General features: G+C 40.7%; 1 protein-coding gene across 13 annotated transcripts in view; it reads left to right on the top strand.

Annotated features, from left to right (window-relative positions):
- The first annotated feature begins 203 nt into the window (after positions 1-203).
- MED12L (mediator complex subunit 12L) overlaps positions 204-19,478 on the top strand; it is a 321,153-nt gene continuing 301,878 nt past the window's right edge. For 12 of the 13 annotated variants that reach the window (XM_073359680.1, XM_073359679.1, XM_073359678.1 and 9 more), the window contains exons 1-2: positions 204-315; positions 18,354-18,458. In XM_073359680.1, the coding sequence (XP_073215781.1) occupies positions 217-315; positions 18,354-18,458 (204 nt within the window). In that variant the 5' untranslated portion in view covers positions 204-216. The remainder of the gene's footprint in view (positions 316-18,353; positions 18,459-19,478) is intronic. The other variant, XM_073359681.1, reaches the window with a different exon arrangement.

Genomic DNA, 19,478 nt, shown 5'->3' with positions numbered 1-19,478 from the left:
GGACCCCCAGCTGTGGGGCACTTGCTTGGCAGCAGCCTGGGGGCGATGCTGGTGGGTGTCTGTCAGGAGGCAGCATCCAGCCTGCCTCGCTCGCCGCTGCAGGAGAGAGCGAGCCAGACGGAGAGAGGGAGCCTGTCTGCAAAGTGCTGCTCCCTGGTGCTCAGAGCCTGCTCCGTCTCCAACTCCCATTCATTTTGCCGGCTAACATGAGAGATCATGGCCGCCTTCGGGCTTCTCAGCTATGAGCAGAGACCTCTCAAACGCCCCCGGCTGGGGCCGCCCGACGTCTACCCCCAGGACCCCAAGCAGAAGGAGGTGAGAGCCCGAGCCTTCGGCTGCGCCGGGCGGGGGCTCCGCGGAGCTGGCGAGGGGCAGAAGTTTGCCCGGCGGCCACCTGAAGGGGTGATGGGGGCGCGGGTCTGGGGGTGGGGTGGTGGGAAAGGAGCCTGCCGGAGCGGAGCTGCTGCCAGTGTGGGGGGAGCCCTGAACCGGGGCGGTGATGTTTTCACTGGGGGGCTGCTCCCAGCCTGGGCCTGAGGCAGCCCCGGCTGCTGCCGCCCCATTCCCCTCCCCTCCCTTGTAAAGCCTTTTAAACTTTTGAAAAATGTCGGCTGGCAAGGCAAGGCAAGGCACCCCCCACTGACTTGCATTTTCTGCGGCGAGGCTGGGCAGGCATGACAGCTCTCTGGACCTGTGTGAACAGGAGACCCCCTTCTCTGGCAACCCTGGGGGAACTGATTTCCCTTCCCTCCCGCCTTCTGGGGCAGGAAATTCTGACCCAGAGGAGATGGACAATCATTATAGACGGACAGAGGCTTGTCTATGTCCATGGATGCTGTAGTGCAGTAGGCAAGTTATTTGGCTGTTGGTCAATGGTCAGTAACATCTGCTGAAAAAAAAGCTGTTTGCTTGACTTCTAGGTGCGTTGCTTCAGCACTCTGGGTGCCACTAGCAGGTACAGTGCAGTAACCATGGCATTCTGTAGGTAGGGTACACTGCAATTAACAAGCAATTATTTAAAAATAATTGCTTGTTAAAATAATCACTCTGCTACAATTTGTCATGGGACTTGTTTATTTTTTGACTCACCTGCTTCCCATCTGTCCTGTTTTGTACAGGTTAAAGCTTCAGTCACCTGTAAACCATTTTGCCTGGGTGACTTTCCTTTTCTTACCGTGACCTCAGCCAAATGGTAGTCATTGCCCTTATAGATATTTTGAATGTAATTGAGGGAGGGAGGGGAAATCAGCAAAGATAATTGAAATGAGATGGATCCTCAAATTTGTTGAGGTAAAACCTTCTGGGAAGTGCAAGTGTTCATGTCCTTCTGTTGTTAGAAAAATTTGGTATTTTTCTTTCTAAAAGTGCATTTTAAGAAAATGTGCCCTCGAATTGTTAATCTAGATTGTAAAATTACAAATCCCAAAATAACAAGTAACTCTTAAAAAGAAAAGGAGTACTTGTGGCACCTTAGAGGCTAACAAATTTATTTGAGCATAAGCTTTCGTGAGCTACAGCTCACTTCATCGGATGCAAGTTTATGCTCAAATAAATTTGTTAGTCTCTATGGTGCCACAAGTATTCCTTTTCTTTTTGCGGATACAGACTAACAGGGCTGCTACTCTGAAACCTGTCATCAAGTAACTCTTAGGCAGCGCTTGCTGATGTGTTGACTTGCAGGTAAACCAAATAGAGATCTGAGACCACAGAAGTAGGGATAATGATTCTAATTTCAAAGGGCAGCTGGATGCATGGCCATCTCAAGTGAGAATGTATTAATTACTAAAACATAGTTTCTTAAATCTTAAGCAGTGGGCTCTGAGTGACCTTCAATTCTAAGGTAAGATGCAGCCCAAGGAATTCAGAGACTTGAAAATGTATTTTTAAAACTTGGTCAAAGGGGGAAGGGGAAGGAGGAACCATACTTGCTGCTCTCAAATATTATCCAAACATTTGATCATAGTCTCTATGCTGCTGTTGTCTCTGGTAATATAACAAAAACATATCTAGAATTATGGTTAATTCCTTTATTGAGGACTTGGGAGAGTAATTCAGGACTGGCAATATGTTCTAGTTGGTGCTTCTCTGTAAAATCTGACAATCCATTACACTGTCAGTATATCTGCTTCCTGTACATTTTTTTTCCTTTTGCCAAGAAGATTTCCCCATTTCACCTTTATATTTCTTTTACGTTCAAAGCTCCTGCTTCAAGCTGATTATGCCTCTGGCTGTCTCTAAAGTCCTGGGGTTTGATCCAAAGCCCATTGAAATCCATGAGAGACTCGCTTTTTCCATTGACTTTGTTGGGCTTTGGATCAGGCTCATGGCCCTTTGTGTGGTATGAAGGCCACGTACTTCCATTCCCTGCTATTCCTCTCCTTAGTAGCTGTATGTACTGTTCCTAGAGCACTTCCAACTTCCACCCTTTCCCCACATCTTTTTTCGGTGAGTTCACCATTTATGAAAGTTGCCAGCCTGAGTTCTGGAGAATGAATCTCTCTAGTTATCTATGGAGCAAGTATAGCATGGGCAGCAGCAATGTAAGATTCTCCAGGTCGCCTGGTTATCATGGCCCATTCATTCTTTGGTTTCTTTGCTGAGACAGCCAGCAAGGATGTCAGTGATGCTAATTTTGATGGTGATTTGCGAACATGGACGCATCTGCTATGAATTCGACTTAAACCACCAACTGATTCATATAGGTCACCAAACAGTCATCAGATTGTAACTGCTTCTGGTGACGGCTGACTTCAGATGGATTTGAACTAGTGATTTAGATAAAAGCTCCATTTTCTATCCCATTACCAATCCTCTGAACTCTTGTTTCTTCCGGCCTCCGCTTCCATCCCACATGCTGCCCTTGTTGTCATATTTATAAATAAAATTGTAGGTTACCATTATTTTGTGACACATTGTATATTTTTACAAGTGATCTTGACCAAACTTACAGAACTGTATTTGGACTAAGGTGTGACTACATACACAGATCAATTTTTAGCTCAGGAATGTGATATATTTTTAGTTAGGAAGTGGACTGATTCTTGCAGATACATTTTATACATATGCAGTCAGTTACAATAAGCGTGATAGTGGTAAGTGTCCAGATGGTTAATATTTAGAACACACTGCATGGGCATATTAGTAAGTAGAAAATAACTGCAGCCGGCCTATTATTTGCCATGAGATAATTGATTGAAGCATAACTTAGGGGGAAGACTTGCTCACTTTATGTTCACATGTTGCATTGCTATGCGTTTGTTGCAGTGAGCATACACAGTATGAAATAACGCTACCAGCATCACTCCATCTCTGTTGTTAAACCATAGTCATCATTTTTGGAAAGTGGTAATAAGCTTAAAATGATTGATTGAAGAAAAGTTAGGAGCAAGTTAGAGTAGATATTTTTGATTAGTGTGGTGTCAAAAACCATCATTTCATCCTTTACCAAATTCACACTCCATCGAGAACAGGCAACACCTCATATGTTGAATTGTCAAGTTCTATATCTCAAATCTGGTTTTACAGTAAGTGGATGCAAATATGAGGTATTGTAGGCTTTAAGACCTGGTGTTCAATGTTTTTTACAATTGGTCAGTCTCTTTGGAATTAGTAATTACTTACAGATACAAAAGGATGGTTGAAGGCACACCTTCAACTTAAAAATCTCACTTCTGTCTGAATATATTTTTACCTAAAATTGCTATAAAAGAAAGATTAAAGAATTATTTTTTTGGTGTATTACTTTGGACAATACTTGGCACTTAGAAAGTTTTACTGTGTATTCAGCTTCATCTGTTGAATGACTGCATTTTTCACATAACATAAGAGAGAAAAACTTTGAAAAAAATTAAGGAAAATGTGATTGCTGGGGAACTCGGGGCAAGTGTAGTACCTAAACCTACTTTTTTCCTTTTTTTAAAAAAATGCTTATTAGATTTCAAGTTGACAGTGTCCCTTTAAAATAAACTCAACTCACATTAAATGCTGTCTAACACAGATCTAAGGCATAACACTTAACCTAAATAATACAATACAGCATTAGGGCCAGGTCCTCCCTGTTTTGCTCATATAAGTAGTTCCATTGACTTAAAAAGCATTATAGAATTTCATCCTTATAAAACTTGTATGAAGGAGACTATTAAATCTCAAAATGATTTACAGAATCAAATTCAAAGTATAACAATTTCGTGTCATGCACATCACTGTTGTATTTAAGAAGTGCCCCCAGTAAGGAAGGGGTTTCCATTGTTCTTTCCAAACTAGAAGCATACAGCATGACTCTTCCCAAACTTCAGTTCTCTCAGGTTTAAAATGCCTCCCATTACATCCATAACCAATACTTTATTTTGTTTCAGATACTGAATTGTTTCATCCAGCATAACAGGGAAATCTATCCCAACACGATTCCCTTATGCAGTTTCAGAACATGCCTATTCTTCTTAGGCCCTTTGAAAGTACATGTAAATCACTCCTTTCTCTCATGCTCTGTGGATCCATTTAATATGTTCAGTGTCTAATCTTCACAGCCTCTGATACACTCGGCTTTAGAGCTCAGTGTTTTTCCCTTTCCAAAGTAATGGAAGCACCATTCTGAATAGTTACCCTAGAAAGCACTAATTGCCATATTAACATTAAGACTAATCCTTTCCTGCTTCCTCCCCCACCCACTTGCAATGTATTGCATCGCCCATAAGAGGTAACTAGTATAATATGTTATCTATGTGCTTTCTCATCTGTTTTAGGGAGTTATTTCTTGATCTCAGTTATAAATCAGCTGCACTACTATAAACCATGTATATGCTGGGGATTTGTGCCAGGGCAGCCGCATCAGTGGCTAAAATCGCAGTATAGACGTGAACATAAGAACGGCCATACGGGGTCAGACCAATGCCAGGTGCTCCAGAGGGAATGAACAGAACAGGTAATCACCAAGTGATCCGTCCCGTGTCGCCCATTCTCCGCTTCTGGCAAACAGAGGTTAGGGACACCATCCTTGCCCATCCTGGCTAATAGCCATTGATGGACATATCCTCCATGAATTTATCTAGCTCTTTTTTGAACCCTGTTATAGTTTTGGCCTTCACAACATCCTCTGGTAAAAAGTTCAGAAGGTGACTGTGCGTTGTGTGGAGAAATACTTCCTTTTGTTTGTTTTAAACCTGCTGCCTATTAATTTTAGTTTGTGACCCCCTAGTTCTTGTGTTATAACACTTCCTTATTTACTTTTTCCACACCAGTCTTGATTTTATAGACCTCTATCTCATCCCCCCCCTTAGTCCTCTCTTTTCCAATCTGACAAGCCCCAGTCCTTTTAATCTCTCCCAATACAGAAGGTGTTCCATACTCTTAATTTTTGTTGCTTTTTTATGAACCTTTTCTAATTCCAATATATCTTTTTTTAGATGGGACGACCACATCTGCATGCAGTATTCAAGATGTGCGTGTACCATGGATTTATATAGAGGCAATATGATATTTTCTGTCTTATTATCTATCCCTTTCTTAATGATTCCCAACATTCTGTTTGCTTTTTTGACTGCAGCTTCACATTAAGTGGATGTTTTCAGAGAACTATCCGTGGCCTTACTTAGGAAGGGTTTGGGTATCCGAACTACTACTTTAGCCTGGGAGTAAAGGCCCCAAAATCCAATCCCTCTGTCTGTCGCTGCTGCCGGTTGAAAAAAGGAAATACGTTTTTGTGAGAGTTTAGGCCAGAGCTGAAATTAATGAGACATTATACATGCTTATCAGCTAAGACATCTGCTTTTTCAGTAATGTCTGTTACCTTACAAATGCCTACAGAGAATATAAAGATAGCATTACAAATGTAGCTGAACATGTGCAGCTCTGACTCATTCACCTGTCCTTATTGGTACATACTCTGGATTTAATTCTACATTTTTGTATTTCATTTTTTATCTCAGTTTTGTTTTCATTCTTAGACTGGAAAAATAAATACAAAAACACAGAAGCTGATCATAACAGCTTGTATACTGTTAATTTTTTATATAGAGCATTTCTAAAATGTTTAATAGTAATCCAGTAAGTCTGAAAATGCAATCCAGGTTTACTTTCAGTGTACTAGTCCTTGTCCATGACAAATTTGTTAGCAAATGACAGAAACAGGTTGCTATTCACATTTAATATGAGAGCGAGAAAATACCTGAAATAATAACAAAACTCTTCCCAGCTCACAAATGGTTTTGCAGTTGTGTGGCTCAAAATGTGATTTTTTTTAAAAAAAAAAATATTGACAGCTCAAAGTATTGTCTAATCACACCTAGTATTTTACGGGGGATGGGGAGAAGCCTCAAATTGTCTTTCAAACCTTCACATACCAACCTTAATTTTAAAATGGGCAATCTAAATGTGTACTCTCAGACCTGAACCTTCCTTTAGATATGCAGTTTATATGTGTGTATTTGTGCTGGTATAGTTTATAAGGAAAAAACCCAGATACATGAGGTAGATGATAGCTGAAGTGAGTGGAAAGACTCCCATTGACTTCTGCGGTCTTTGAGTCAGGCTCTTAATATTATGCTGTAATCCTAATTCCCATGATAGAGGAGATGTTGTCTTTCTGATATAGAACTCTCAAATTTGGTGTGTACTAAAATGCATCCTTGTATATCTCAAAAACAGCTTGTGTGTGTGTGTGTGAGAGAGAGAGAGACACACACACATGGCTACTTTCTCTGGGTTTATGTTTTATCTCTTCAAAGAGGTTTACAAATGTTAACTAATCCTCATAGCAACTGTATGTGGTAGGTAGTTAAGTGTTCCTGTTTTACAGAGAGGATGAGGGTCTGGCCCTGGCTATACCAGCCTTGTGTTGAGTTGCATTCTACGCCCATGGGCAGAATCAGCCCTAAATGCTTTATACAAGGTCACTAGGGTGTCAATGTGATTTGAACACACAAGTTCCTGGCACACAATCCCGTTTCATAACCACTATAAATCACAGCTTCATAATAACTCATTTCTAACCCCTTGTAGTTGCTTTGTGTGGTGTCATCAATGAAATACCATGTTACAGCATGTTAGCACTGTGTGCTGTGTTTCTTTATCTCCTAAATCCAACTGATAGCACTAATTCCTTCATATATGTTAAAAGATGACCACACCTCTGTTTGAAATCTCATCAGTCACATGGAAAGAAATTGTGTTAGGTGTGTTTCAAGATGGCATGTTGAATTAATCAGTCGTGCATTTACTTACTTACACACACCTCCCCAGCAGCAACTTCTGCAAATGGAAATATAGCCAATTTAATGGACACTTCAATTAACACATATAACTAATGTATTTTGCACTTTAGTGATAAGTTTTGTACATGTTTATAGTTAAGGATCAGTCAGGATTTTCATGATACAGTGGCTCAGGTCACTGTCACTTATGGGGAAAACCAACAGTTGGGAGCCAGAGAGGAGGAGAACTCTCCCAACATCTCTATGCTGTAAATTGACGAAGTTCAAGCTGTAACCAGGTACTATATCAAATCTCTTCTCTTCCGTGCAACAGTGCATTGAAGTTGTGTTGAAGTGTCCTGAGGCTTTGTGTGGCTCTGTGCCACTCAAAGCATCATCGAAGCCATCATGGACTGGGAATAATGCTTTGTCTATCTTGTAATATTGTACTAAAGAAAAAAGGTGGAAATGTAAAATGCTTAAAATAAAATAAAAAAAAAACCTTCCAGACTTCATAATTCACATAAGGAAGAGAATCCAGAGTTTAATATGGAAAGTATTTATTGTAGCTGTACTGTAAATAGTGGCAAAACAAGTACCTGTTAGTGCTGGATTGTGCATTTGAGCCTTCACAGCAAGGGTGGGGGCAGAAACTCCATCTTCCTTTTCCAGAAACACAGGCTTCTACCACTTCAGCTTAAGAGAAACTTCCTTAGCTCTTAGACATATAGGTAGAGCACTATGCGGATACAAATTTGTATCCACATCTGATGTGTGATCCACAAAAATGGTCTGGATAGCCGCATCCATGGATGTAAAACAGATATCCGCAGATTTGTAGGGCTCTATATACAAAATTTGTCTGATATGCAATCTGAAAAAATGGTCCGTGGATATCTGTGGATTTGCAGGGCTCTACGTACAGGACCGATGAGACACAAGCCAGTAATTCTGATTCTATCCAGTTGACGGCAGTGTCCCACTGTCAAGGTTCCTCCACCACTCTGAACTCTAGGGTACAGATGTGGGGACCTGCATGAAAAACCTCCTAAGCTTATCTTTACCAGCTTAGGTCAAAACTTCCCCAAGGTACAAAATATTCCACCCGTCGTCCTTGGATTGGCCGCTACCACCACCAAACTAATACTGGTTACTGGGGAAGAGCTGTTTGGACACGTCTTTCCCCCCAAAATACTTCCCAAAACCTTGCACCCCACTTCCTGGACAAGGTTTGGTAAAAAGCCTCACCAATTTGCCTAGGTGACTACAGACCCTTGGATCTTAAGAACAATGAACAATCCTCCCAACACTTGCACCCCCCCTTTCCTGGGAAATGTTGGATAAAAAGCCTCACCAATTTGCATAGGTGACCACAGACCCAAACCCTTGGATCTGAGAACAATGAAAAAGCATTCAGTTTTCTTACAAGAAGACTTTTAATAAAAATAGAAGTAAATAGAAATAAAGAAAGCCCCTCTGTAAAATCAGGATGGTAGATACCTTACAGGGTAATTAGATTCAAAACATAGAGAACCCCTCTAGGCAAAACCTTAAGTTACAAAAAAGATACACAGACAGAAATAGTTATTCTATTCAGCACAGTTCTTTTCTCAGCCATTTAAAGAAATCATAATCTAACACGTACCTAGCTAGATTACTTACTAAAAGTTCTAAGACTCCATTCCTGGTCTATCCCCGGCAAAGACAGACTATAGACAGACACACAGACCCTTTGTTTCTCTCCCTCCTCCCAGCTTTTGAAAGTCTCTTGTCTCCTCATTGGTCATTTTGGTCAGGTGCCAGCGAGGTTACCTTTAGCTTCTTAACCCTTTACAGGTGAGAGGAGCTTTCCCCTGGCCAGGAGGGATTTCAAAGGGGTTTACCCTTCCCTTTATATTTATGACACCCACGCACATGAGCCAGTTCGTTAGTGTCCTCTTATGCCTGTTGTACTTAGATTGCAGGGGGCCACACCACAGTGGCTGAATGTGACTACTATATATTATGCAATATCTTCTAGACACAAGAATGTGTAAAGAACGTTATTTTGCATTTCCTTTCTTTTGTGGGTTTAAGTTGGTCCCCTTTAAATTTGTCCTCTGAAGGATTCTCTCAGGTTAAAAATTACATTTTTAAAAATCCATTGTTTTTAATAACACTATTAAACTGAAATAATTTTAAATCTAATTTGCCATTCACCAGTTCTGCTGTCTGTTTACTTCATATGCTTCATTTAGCCTGGATGTCAAAATACACTGGGCAGTTCCCATTTTATTTTTCACTGTAATTTTCTAGTAATTTACTTTCTGATTCTCCTTCACTAGCCCAATGATGCAGTGACTGAGTGATAAACATTACTGGAGAACGTTGCAAAAGAGTCTCTTCAGATTTCAGCAAATTAAAAACAAATTCTTATACAACTATATAGTCTGAAGTACCCCACAGTGATCCTTTAACATTGTTTGAACATAATTATTTATGGTGTATTTGTATTCAGTGTTCTCTCTCTGGATTCAAAAACACTAATTGAAGTAGGCCTGTCATGTACTAATTGTGACCCTAGGAGCACCCCGATGCCAGTTGGCAAGGGGCTCCCTGGTACATAACAATAAAACTCAGCTGGCCTGACCAGCTCAATGCACTTCATATGCTGTTGTCATGATATTTATCTAAAAGGTGTTGTCATGGAAGGTATCATATACAAACTGGTAACATGCTGGTCCTGAAAATCATTGCATGGTGCATATATGGGGCTTGTACAAAGAGTTGTAAATGTGTGCTGGAATTCTGTTAAAATGTGTTTGGCAAGCAATGCATAAACCCAGTCTGCCCTAGAAAAAGGAATATGTATTTGCTTGTCTGACCTGCCTGGTTGTCAGACAGAGACAATGAAGGTACATATAAGGTAAATAAAGCTAACAAGCAGGGGAGAAGACAGCATGGTGTCTACACCCCAGCAGGAGAGAGAAGTTTTGTCTGGTCATACTTTTCAAAGAATATATTTCAAAGGTTTACTGGCCTATAAAAAGATGGGAGAGAATACTTATTTTATCTTTCATGGAATCAAAGAAACCAAGTGCTTTGAGCTCTGTGTGTTGGGTCTTGGCTAAAGACCGGGCCAACTATGCTATGCCCAGCTGTGCCGGGCCAGCTATGTAGTGAGAGAAACTTCTTTGAACAGAAGACTCTAGTTTTGTTGATTTTTAATCATAGAAGCATATTTTTAGTTTGTTTGTAACCATTTCTGACCTTATTCCTTATACGTGGTGTCACTTAAAACTATGTCCTTTCGTTAATGAATTTGCTTTACTTTTACCATAAACCAACTCAAAATGTTGTGATTGAAGTGGAGAGTTTAACCCCAGTTACGTTAATAAACTGCTTTTTACTATCCCTTTAAAGGAGCAGTAAAGTTTTGTGGGTGCTACTGTAAGAGGGGCTAAGCACCGCAGAGAAAGACATATCTGAGGTACTCAGGAATTGGAGCTCACTCATTCTTACCAGCTAGGCAAGGTTTGGACTGGTAGAGTCCTGAAGTTTGTTGGCAAGACAAGGGGGATAACCATAGCTTAGCCGTAGCAAAGCTCACACTTGCTGAGACTCAGAGGGGTAATACACTGGCTCACAGTTCTGGGAAACCCAGCAGATTGTTGTGCTAATATTCTGAAGGCTCTTTTGACTGCACTTGGTAGGTGTTGCAAGACTCTGCCATACAATGACAATGACAGTATATGGGGAGTGTAATAATGAAGGACAGAAATAAGTTCAAGGCCTGACTTTTTCTTCGAGGTGTAGAACAACTGCAACTTCGATTCAAACTATGGAAGATGAGGATGCTCTGAACATCAGCATTCTCATGTATTATCCTTTTCAAAATTTCTTACCTTTTATAAATGCTCAGCTACTATGGAGATGAGTGTTCTGAATGCATAGATGGATCTCAAAAATGCTCTGTAAAGCAATTAAGATTTAATAAAATTTGAGCTCAGCTACTCGGATGACTATTTAAAACTACAAAACAGTTTTAAATCTTGATTGGGCTTGCTTGGGGGCGCTGCTTGACATCTTGAAAGCAGGCTTGACATCCCTTCAAGAGCCTGCAAAATCCAGTGCAGTACAGTGTGTCTCCTCATAAGTGACAGCACTGTGTGGCATTCTTGTGTTTGTTGCTTGGAGATGGCTTGATTTTCAAGCTAAACCAAGTGATAGCATGCTCAACCTTTGTACATTTAGTTGTGTACAATTTAGGGTTGTCTACACGGAGAAAAGCCTCTGTAGCTGGTGTGCACTAGCTGTGCAGACACTTACTGTGCACTGAGTGCCTTTGTGTGCATTAGTTTAATTGGAGATGTACTAATCTAAACAGCTTGAGGGCACTAAGCAGTGTCTACACAGGGTGTTTGTGCAGAGTAACTAGTGCACTTTAATTTCACATGCTAGCTTCCTGCACGCTAACTTCTCTGTGTGGACAAGTCCTAAGTTTTTTACTGATGTTACATAATTAATTTGCTTGACATTTTTTTCTAACAAAGTTGTACTTTTAGGATCTGATCCTGCACCGTTAAAGGAATTGATATCTCTCTTTGACATTAACAAGAGTGGGATACAGTTCTTATTTCTGAATTTTTTAACCTTCCCAGTATGATGAGTGTTGAGTTATATGAATATGATTGGTTGAATTAAACTAGTGTGATATATTTGAATCTTTTGATGGTATCTGGTACCTGGATTAATCTCTGTTCTTGGTATGTTAAACTTCATTTATTAAAATCAAAAGCTGATGGGAAAGAAATTAATAAAAAAGTGAACCACTCCTCTGAAGCCCCACCTAGCTCTAAATTTGTTTGAGGCATGGATTCATTTAAAGTTCTTGTATCTGAACTGTTGTTTGACCAAGAAAAGTCAAACCAAAGAACTACAGTATTTGTGGTACCACTTAAACTTCAACTCATGCCATGGGTCAACAGTATGTAGGATATTGGAACACAATGTCACTTACGGACAGATGTTCAAAAAAGCAGAATTAAAATAAAAAGACAAACAGCAAAACCTTTTGAGGTCATCTATGCAGTGAGCAGTAACAGTAACAAATATATTATTTTTCTTTGCAGCTTACTTTACATTTTATTTGTTTGCTTAGAATTAGGGCTGTTGATTAATCGCAGGTAACTCACACTATTAACTCAAAAAATTAATTGCGATTAAAATATTAATTGCAATTAATCGAAATTTTAACCGCAGTGTTAAACAATAGAATACCAATTGAAATTTATTAAATGTTTTTGGATGTTTTTTCTACCATTTCAAATATATTGATTTTTATTACAACACAGAATACAAAGTGTACAGTGCTCACTTTATATTATTTTTATTACAGATATTTGCACTTTAAAAATGGTAAACAAAATTAATAGTATTTTTCAATTCACCTCATACAAGTACCGAAATGCAATCTCATCATGAAAGTGCAAGTTACAAACGTAGATTTTTTTTGTTACATAACTGCATGCAAAAACAAAAAGATGTAAAACTTTAGTGCCTACAAGTCCACTCAGTCCTACTTCTTATTCAGACAATCACTAAGACAAAAAAGTTTGTTTATATTTAGGGGAGATAATGCTGCCAGCTTCTTTTTTACAATGTGACCTGAAATTGAGAAATCACATGGCACTTTGTAGCTGGCATTGCAAGGTATTTATGTGCCAGATATGCTAAACATTCATATGCCCTTCATGCTTTGGCCACCATTCCAGAGGACATGCTTCCATACTGATGACGCTTGTTAAAAAAAACCTGAACTCCTTGGGGGAGAATAGTATGTCTCCTGCTCTTTTACCTGCATTCTGCCATATATTTCATATTATAGCAGTCTCAGAGGATGACCTAGCACGTGTTTGTTTTCAGAACACTTTCCCTGCAGATTTGATGAAACGCAAAGAAGGTACAAACGAAAGATTTCTCAAACCAAGATTTAAGAATCTGAAGTGCCTTTCAAAATCTGAGTGGGACATGGTGTGGAGCATGCTTTCAGAAGTCTTAAAAGAGCAACACTCTGATGCGGAAACTATAGAACCTGAATCACCAAAAAAGAAAATCAACCTTGTGCTGGTGACACCTGACTCAGATGATTAAAGTGAACATGTGTTGGTCTGCACTGCTTTGGATCATTATCGAGCAGAACCCGTCATCACCATGGATGAATGTCTTCTGGAATAGTGGTTGAAGCATGAAGGGACATATAAAACTTAAGCGCATCTGGCATGTAAATATCTTGCAACGCCGGCTACAACACTGCCATACGAATGCTTATTCTCACTTTCTGGTGACACTGTAAACAAGAAGCAGGCAGCATTATCTCCTGCAAATGCAAACAAACTAGTTTGACTGACTGAACAAGAAGTAGGACTGAGGGGACTTGTAGGCTCTAAAGTTTTACAGTGTTCTATTTTTAAATACAGTTATTTTTTGTACATAATTCTACATTTGTAAGTTCAACTTTCATGCTAAAGACATTGCATTACAGTACTTGTATGAGGTGAATTGAAAAACGCTATTTGTTTTTTACAGCACAAATATTTGTAAGAAAAAATAAATATAAAGTGAGCACTGTACACTTTGTATTCTGTGTTGTAATAGAAATCAATATATTTGAAAATGTAGGAAAACCCCAAAAATATTTAAATAAATGGTATTCTGTTATTAACAGTGTGATTAATAACAATTAATTTTTTTAATCACGCACTTAATCGCAATTAATTTTTTTAATTGTTTGGCAGCCCTATTTAGAATCCTTTTGATCGCTTTCATCTCTTGGTTGGTCTAATTTTCAAGGCTGTCTTGGGGGATAGTGTAGGTGGGAGGAGGGTTTTAGCACTTTGTTGTACTCATTTAGAATTCAGATTAGTGTTTCTGGCTGGCTTCATAAATCCTGCAGAGTGTTCAGAGTTCTCTTAAATTCAAAAATACTGTAGTGAATAATTCCTATGTTACCCTTCAGACTTCCCAGAAATACTCAAAAGCTCTGCTCCTTGTTGAGGATAACAAAATAAACCAAAAGGGGAGTTTCTAGGTCAAACTCCTTTTGGAAGACTGTTTTGCCAAAATAGATTATAGTCCATATATTTTTGGAAAAAAAAATTCTTCTGGCACAGTATTTGTTTAGTTTTGGTGAAGTTTAGGGAGTTGGAGGAGGCTGTTAGAGCAGGTCTTAATTGGCAAGTTACACCCCCAACCTGTAAAGACCTAGGTATGTACATGTGATTAGTTCACCGAACTCAGTGGGATTGCTCATGCTTTTTTGAGTTCTTATTGTCCCATTAATAGGACTGTGCACTTGTTTAATGTAAACACAAGCATAAATCTCTGTAAGATCAAGTCACTGTCAAAACTTTATAGTAGTGATAATCTCTCACCGTAATACTCCTACTGCAAAAGTAACACTCCAGAAGAAAGAAAAGGAGTACTTGTGGCACCTCAGAGACTAACCAATTTATTTGAGCATAAGCTTTCGTGAGCTACAGCTCACTTCATCACTTATTTATGCTCAAATAAATTGGTTAGTCTCTAAGGTGCCACAAGTACTCCTTTTCTTTTTGCGAATACCGACTAACACAGCTGCTACTTTGACTCCAGAAGAAGTAGGTTGAACTGCAAAAGGGGCACCATTGCTTCGTTGTAGCTGATTATTCCGGCTGTTTCAGTATGGGTAGTAAAGATTTGTTTCAGTTGTGGTTTCAGCCACCGAGCTGAAATGGTTGCATAGAAAGTTTCAGCAAAGCAAAATATGGTACAGACCATTTCTCTTTGTACCTGTCATAAATCAGATGCCGTTTTTGCTCTCTGCTCTTGGGGCAGGACTACATAGGATGGTGTTCTTAAACCCTGCCACAGATCTCAAGTCGGAATGAAGCTGCCTCTGTAATGCAGTGGGAACATATTTTTACCTTTGCTCTCTGAATTGCATTGGTTTCCTGTTTGTTTCTGGGAGCAATTGGAGATGTTGATTCTAATCTGTAAAGTTCTTCATTCTGTCTGACATCGTGTCTCTCTATGCACCATCACAACACGTGAGATGCTGACAGTTTCTAGATATGTGATCTGAAGGGCTGGAGCAGCGAGTCCCCAGCTGTGGGAGCGCTCTGCTTTGGGCAATCCAAAAGCGCTTTCAAATTCACTGATTTTTTTTTTTTTTCAGAAGGCCATGCAAGACACAATTTTTAGTCCAGATCTACTCTGGTTATTGATTGTCCCCGTGATATTTATAATGGCTTGTTAAAGCAACAGTGCTGCTTGTGCTTTCTGTGGTGAACAGTTTCCTTTGTTCTTTGTTAACTTGTGTCATGTGCCCAGCTGCCACAGCACAAGTGCATAAAAATATAGAAATGTTATCCCTTCTGTTTCCTACAGCTTCAGCTGAAAGCCTTCAGGTTTCTAATCCAAAAATAATAAGAGTTCTGGGTGCCTCTGAAATGTGTCTTGTGCTCTTTGGATGGTATAACATTTAAATACCTTCGGAAAGCTTTTGGTCATTGAGCATTGCGACGCATTCAGGTAAGTGCCAGAATTAGCTCAGGAGTGTAGCCGTGTCGTTGGATATACAGCATCCGCAACTTTTGATGCCAGTGTCTCTTTTCTGTAGTATTGGTAGAAGGACTGGGAGGCAAGGATCAGACATATAGCTCCATTTAGCAATGAGAAGTAAACCTAACTCTTGCCCCTCCACCTTGAAAATATGGAGCCATCTTTGGAGAGGTGGGATAAATGCTACTGGCTCTTCAGACATGAGTCTTGAAGGGCCTAAACTGTATGTAGAACAACTTTGTCATGGGATTTCCCTTTTACGGGCCAAACTAAATACATCTTTGAAGAAGGGGGTGGCGAAGCAGATGGAAAGGTTACATTTGTGTGTGTAGTAAGACCATGTTTGGCTTTAACAATACACTGGAGAACTTCTTTATGAAGACCATGTCATTTTAGAAAGTGGCCCTTGTAGTGCAGCCAAGAGCAGTGAGACCGATAATAGGGTCATCTGCGGAGTAAGTGCTGATAATGGAAGGCAGTGGTAGTGATGGCAGCTTAAATATTTATGTTCGGTCATTCTCCTAAGATGATACATTTGGGGGAAAATATATTTGTAAACATGTTTGTGTGTAGAGAAATTCTAGTGCCTCACGTGAAAGGGCTTTGCATGGGGAAACAGTGTTGGAGCTGATGGGAACACAGGCAGGCCATGGAATCTTTTTGCCTCTCACTCCCCACCAGAACAAAAGAAAACCAAACTAATAACAACAAAAACTGGCAGATCAGTACAGTTCATTGGCTGTAATGCTGAATACAACCTGTATGTAACAGACAAGCCGGAGGCCTGGCACCTCTATCACTGGGTCTCAGTTGGTATTCTGTGAGTTACGGTTTTTGGAGGGACTTTGTGACTGTTGCGAGCAAGGCTTGCTGGGAATGGGGAAGCAGAATATAAAAGGCAGGTACCACGTCTTGTTTGCCAGTGTGAAGAGAGACTTACAAAGAGCAGCATGCTGATGAGGTTCTCCAGTGACTCGAGGCCAGCAAGCAGGGTTCCCAGTAAGGGGCCATGCTAAGGCCTGTGGAAGGAGAGGTGAGATGGGCCAGTGTAGGAAGTGGGTCACAGAGAATTATGCATGGAGTGGGCAGCTGTTTTGCTGCTGTAAGATGTTAGAGGCTGGAGCCTCTGATTAGAGGGTGGCGCAGGCTTCCCTGTGGTGCTGCCTGACAGTGGTAGTGTACTGGCACCCTGGCAGTGAAGGGGGAAAAGGGCTGTTGTGATACACTGGAGCAGAGGGGGAAAATTCCAGACTTGTGCGGTTTTCCTTTGGGCCTTTGTTTACCCCAAAAGGGAATGCTTTTTAGTTTGGTCAGAGTGTCAGGCCGCCTTACCAGTAAAGGCAAGCAGAGGTGTAGATGGAGGAAACAGAGGCAGGGGTCCACCTAGCCTTGCATGTACCCCATAATGGAGGTTTGTGGCTAGCGGATCTATCCAGTTCCTGGACCTGGATTTATGTGTGTAGTCAAGTCCTGCCACACTCTTGGCTAACCCAGAGCTCGCCCTGCTGCAGAGCTCAGCCCTATGGCATACAGAAGACTGTGGAGTCACACTCTGCTCTGTCTGTGCTTCACGTCCTCCCCTCTCCCAAACAGTAGAACCATATTGGTTCTATTGTGTGTGGGCTTGATGTGCAGATACTTGTGTTGCCGGCACCCAGTGCCGAGAGGCTAAACAACAGCTGGAGTTGGTTCGCTATCTGGTGTGCTACACCCAATAATCACAATGGGGTGGAGAAGCAGAAAAGCTTATTTGCAGCTGCAAAAAGGTACAGGGAGAATAAAATCTCAAATCCTGCGCACAGAGCAGGAAGTTACACAGGCTTTTATACATCCTTTTTCCCAGCATACTTATCCAATAGCAAGCTGCCCTAAGTATCCATATAGCCAGCCAATCCAGTTCCCAGCTAGTGCCCCTGTTCTCTGTATCATTTCTTAAACCATACATAAAGCTGCTTTATTCAGCATTGTTCTTCCATATCTGCCCTGTTTGGCCTTGCTTAGTTTCAGGCAGTCTGACTCTGCTGCATATTGTTGCAGATTCTCAGCATAACTGCTGTGTGTGCCTCCAGGCGGGGGGCCAAGGACACTTGGGCCTAGTACGCAGAGCTGCTGCGAGTGCCTCCAGGAGGGAGGAGGGGCCAAGGACAATTGGGCCTAGTGTGAGTGGGCTTCATCGACACTCGTGGTCTTCCATCCCCTCGAGCTACCTAGTGGCCATGCCCCAGTGTCCCCAACACTTGGATGATTTGATCTCCAGGCAGTTTCTGTTCTTCCTTCTTTCCGTTTTTTATAGGAACCCTCCTGCTCCAGCAAAAATACAGACAGGTTTGAGCTGAAGCCTGGAAATCTGGAATTAGGAAGAACAATTTCATGTAAATGGGAAAAAGAGTTGCATACTGTCATCTTCCCTTTTCATACAATTTTAGAGAAAGCATATGTAGAGAATACACCGTCTACGTGCAAAATATACAGTGTGACACACCAAGACTTGCTTTTATAAAAATATGTTTATGCGAATGATCAAATTTAAAAAAAACCTAAATTCTAAATTTAATTCTTCGTAACTTAAAGATATGCTCTTTGCAGGATGAACTTACTGCAGTGAATGTAAAGCAGGGTTTCAATAATCAACCAGCCTTCTCTGGAGATGAGCATGGATCTGCTAGGAATATTGTCATAAATGCCTCAAAGGTAAGGCAAGGTTTGTTAGTTTGCTGGAATACTGATTTACAAACATGTATATTTTACCATTTAAATTACTTTTTTTGGAGGATGGGGGAGGGAAAGCGGTCTACAATTTGTAAGTCAACAGTGGTGTTTTTTGTTGCACTGATTGTTCTACACTAAAGTCTTAATATTTGTAGATCAAGATTGGATGTTTGTCTAGAAGATATGCCCTAGGAATTATTTTTAGGAAGTTCTGCGTCCTGTGCTATACAGGACGTCTGAATAGAAGATCAGAATGGTTCCTTCTAGTATAAGAATCTGAGTATTGAAGTTAATTGTAAACCTAGTGTAACAATGTTGAGAGTAAATTCCAGTTCTTCAGCTGGTTACTGTACTGGCCTTCAGATGTTAATAATAGGGTTGTAAGTAATAACCAACATACATTTGTCAAGAACAAATCATGCCAAACCAATCTAACTCTTTGACAGGGTTACTGGCCTAGTGGATAGGAGGGAAGCTGTAGATGTGGTGATCTTGATTTTAGTAAGGCTTTTGACATAGTCTCATAAGCAAATTAGGGAAATGTGGCCTAAATGAAATTACTACAAGGTAATTCAACTGGTTGAAAGACCATACCCAGAGTAATTATTAATGGATTACTGTCAAAGTGGGGTGGGGGTGTATCTAGTGGAGTTGCACAGGGGTCTGTTCTAGACTTGGTACTATTCAATATTTTCATTGATGACTTGGATAATGGGGCATGCGCAGGAGGGGACAAGCGGGACCATGCCGTGCTGCCCCCCCCCCCAATAATCAGCAGGGGCACAGAACTCCTCCTGGCCGCGGGGCTGTGTCAGGGAGCGCGAGCTACTCCCGGCTGCAGCGGGGACCCTCCAAAAGCGGTCAAATTCCTGTAGATGCCTCTGCTTATATTTGCAGATGACCCCAAGTTGAGAAGTTGCTAGCACTTTGGAGGACAGGATTAGAATTCAAAATGACTTTGACAAATCGGAGAATTGGTCTGAAACCAACAAGATGAAGTTC

This window comes from Lepidochelys kempii, chromosome 9 (assembly GCF_965140265.1).
Source record: "Lepidochelys kempii isolate rLepKem1 chromosome 9, rLepKem1.hap2, whole genome shotgun sequence".
Classification (NCBI taxonomy): domain Eukaryota; kingdom Metazoa; phylum Chordata; order Testudines; family Cheloniidae; genus Lepidochelys; species Lepidochelys kempii.
Note: the sequence above shows the minus strand (reverse complement) of the source record. Positions and strands in the feature narration are given on the sequence as shown.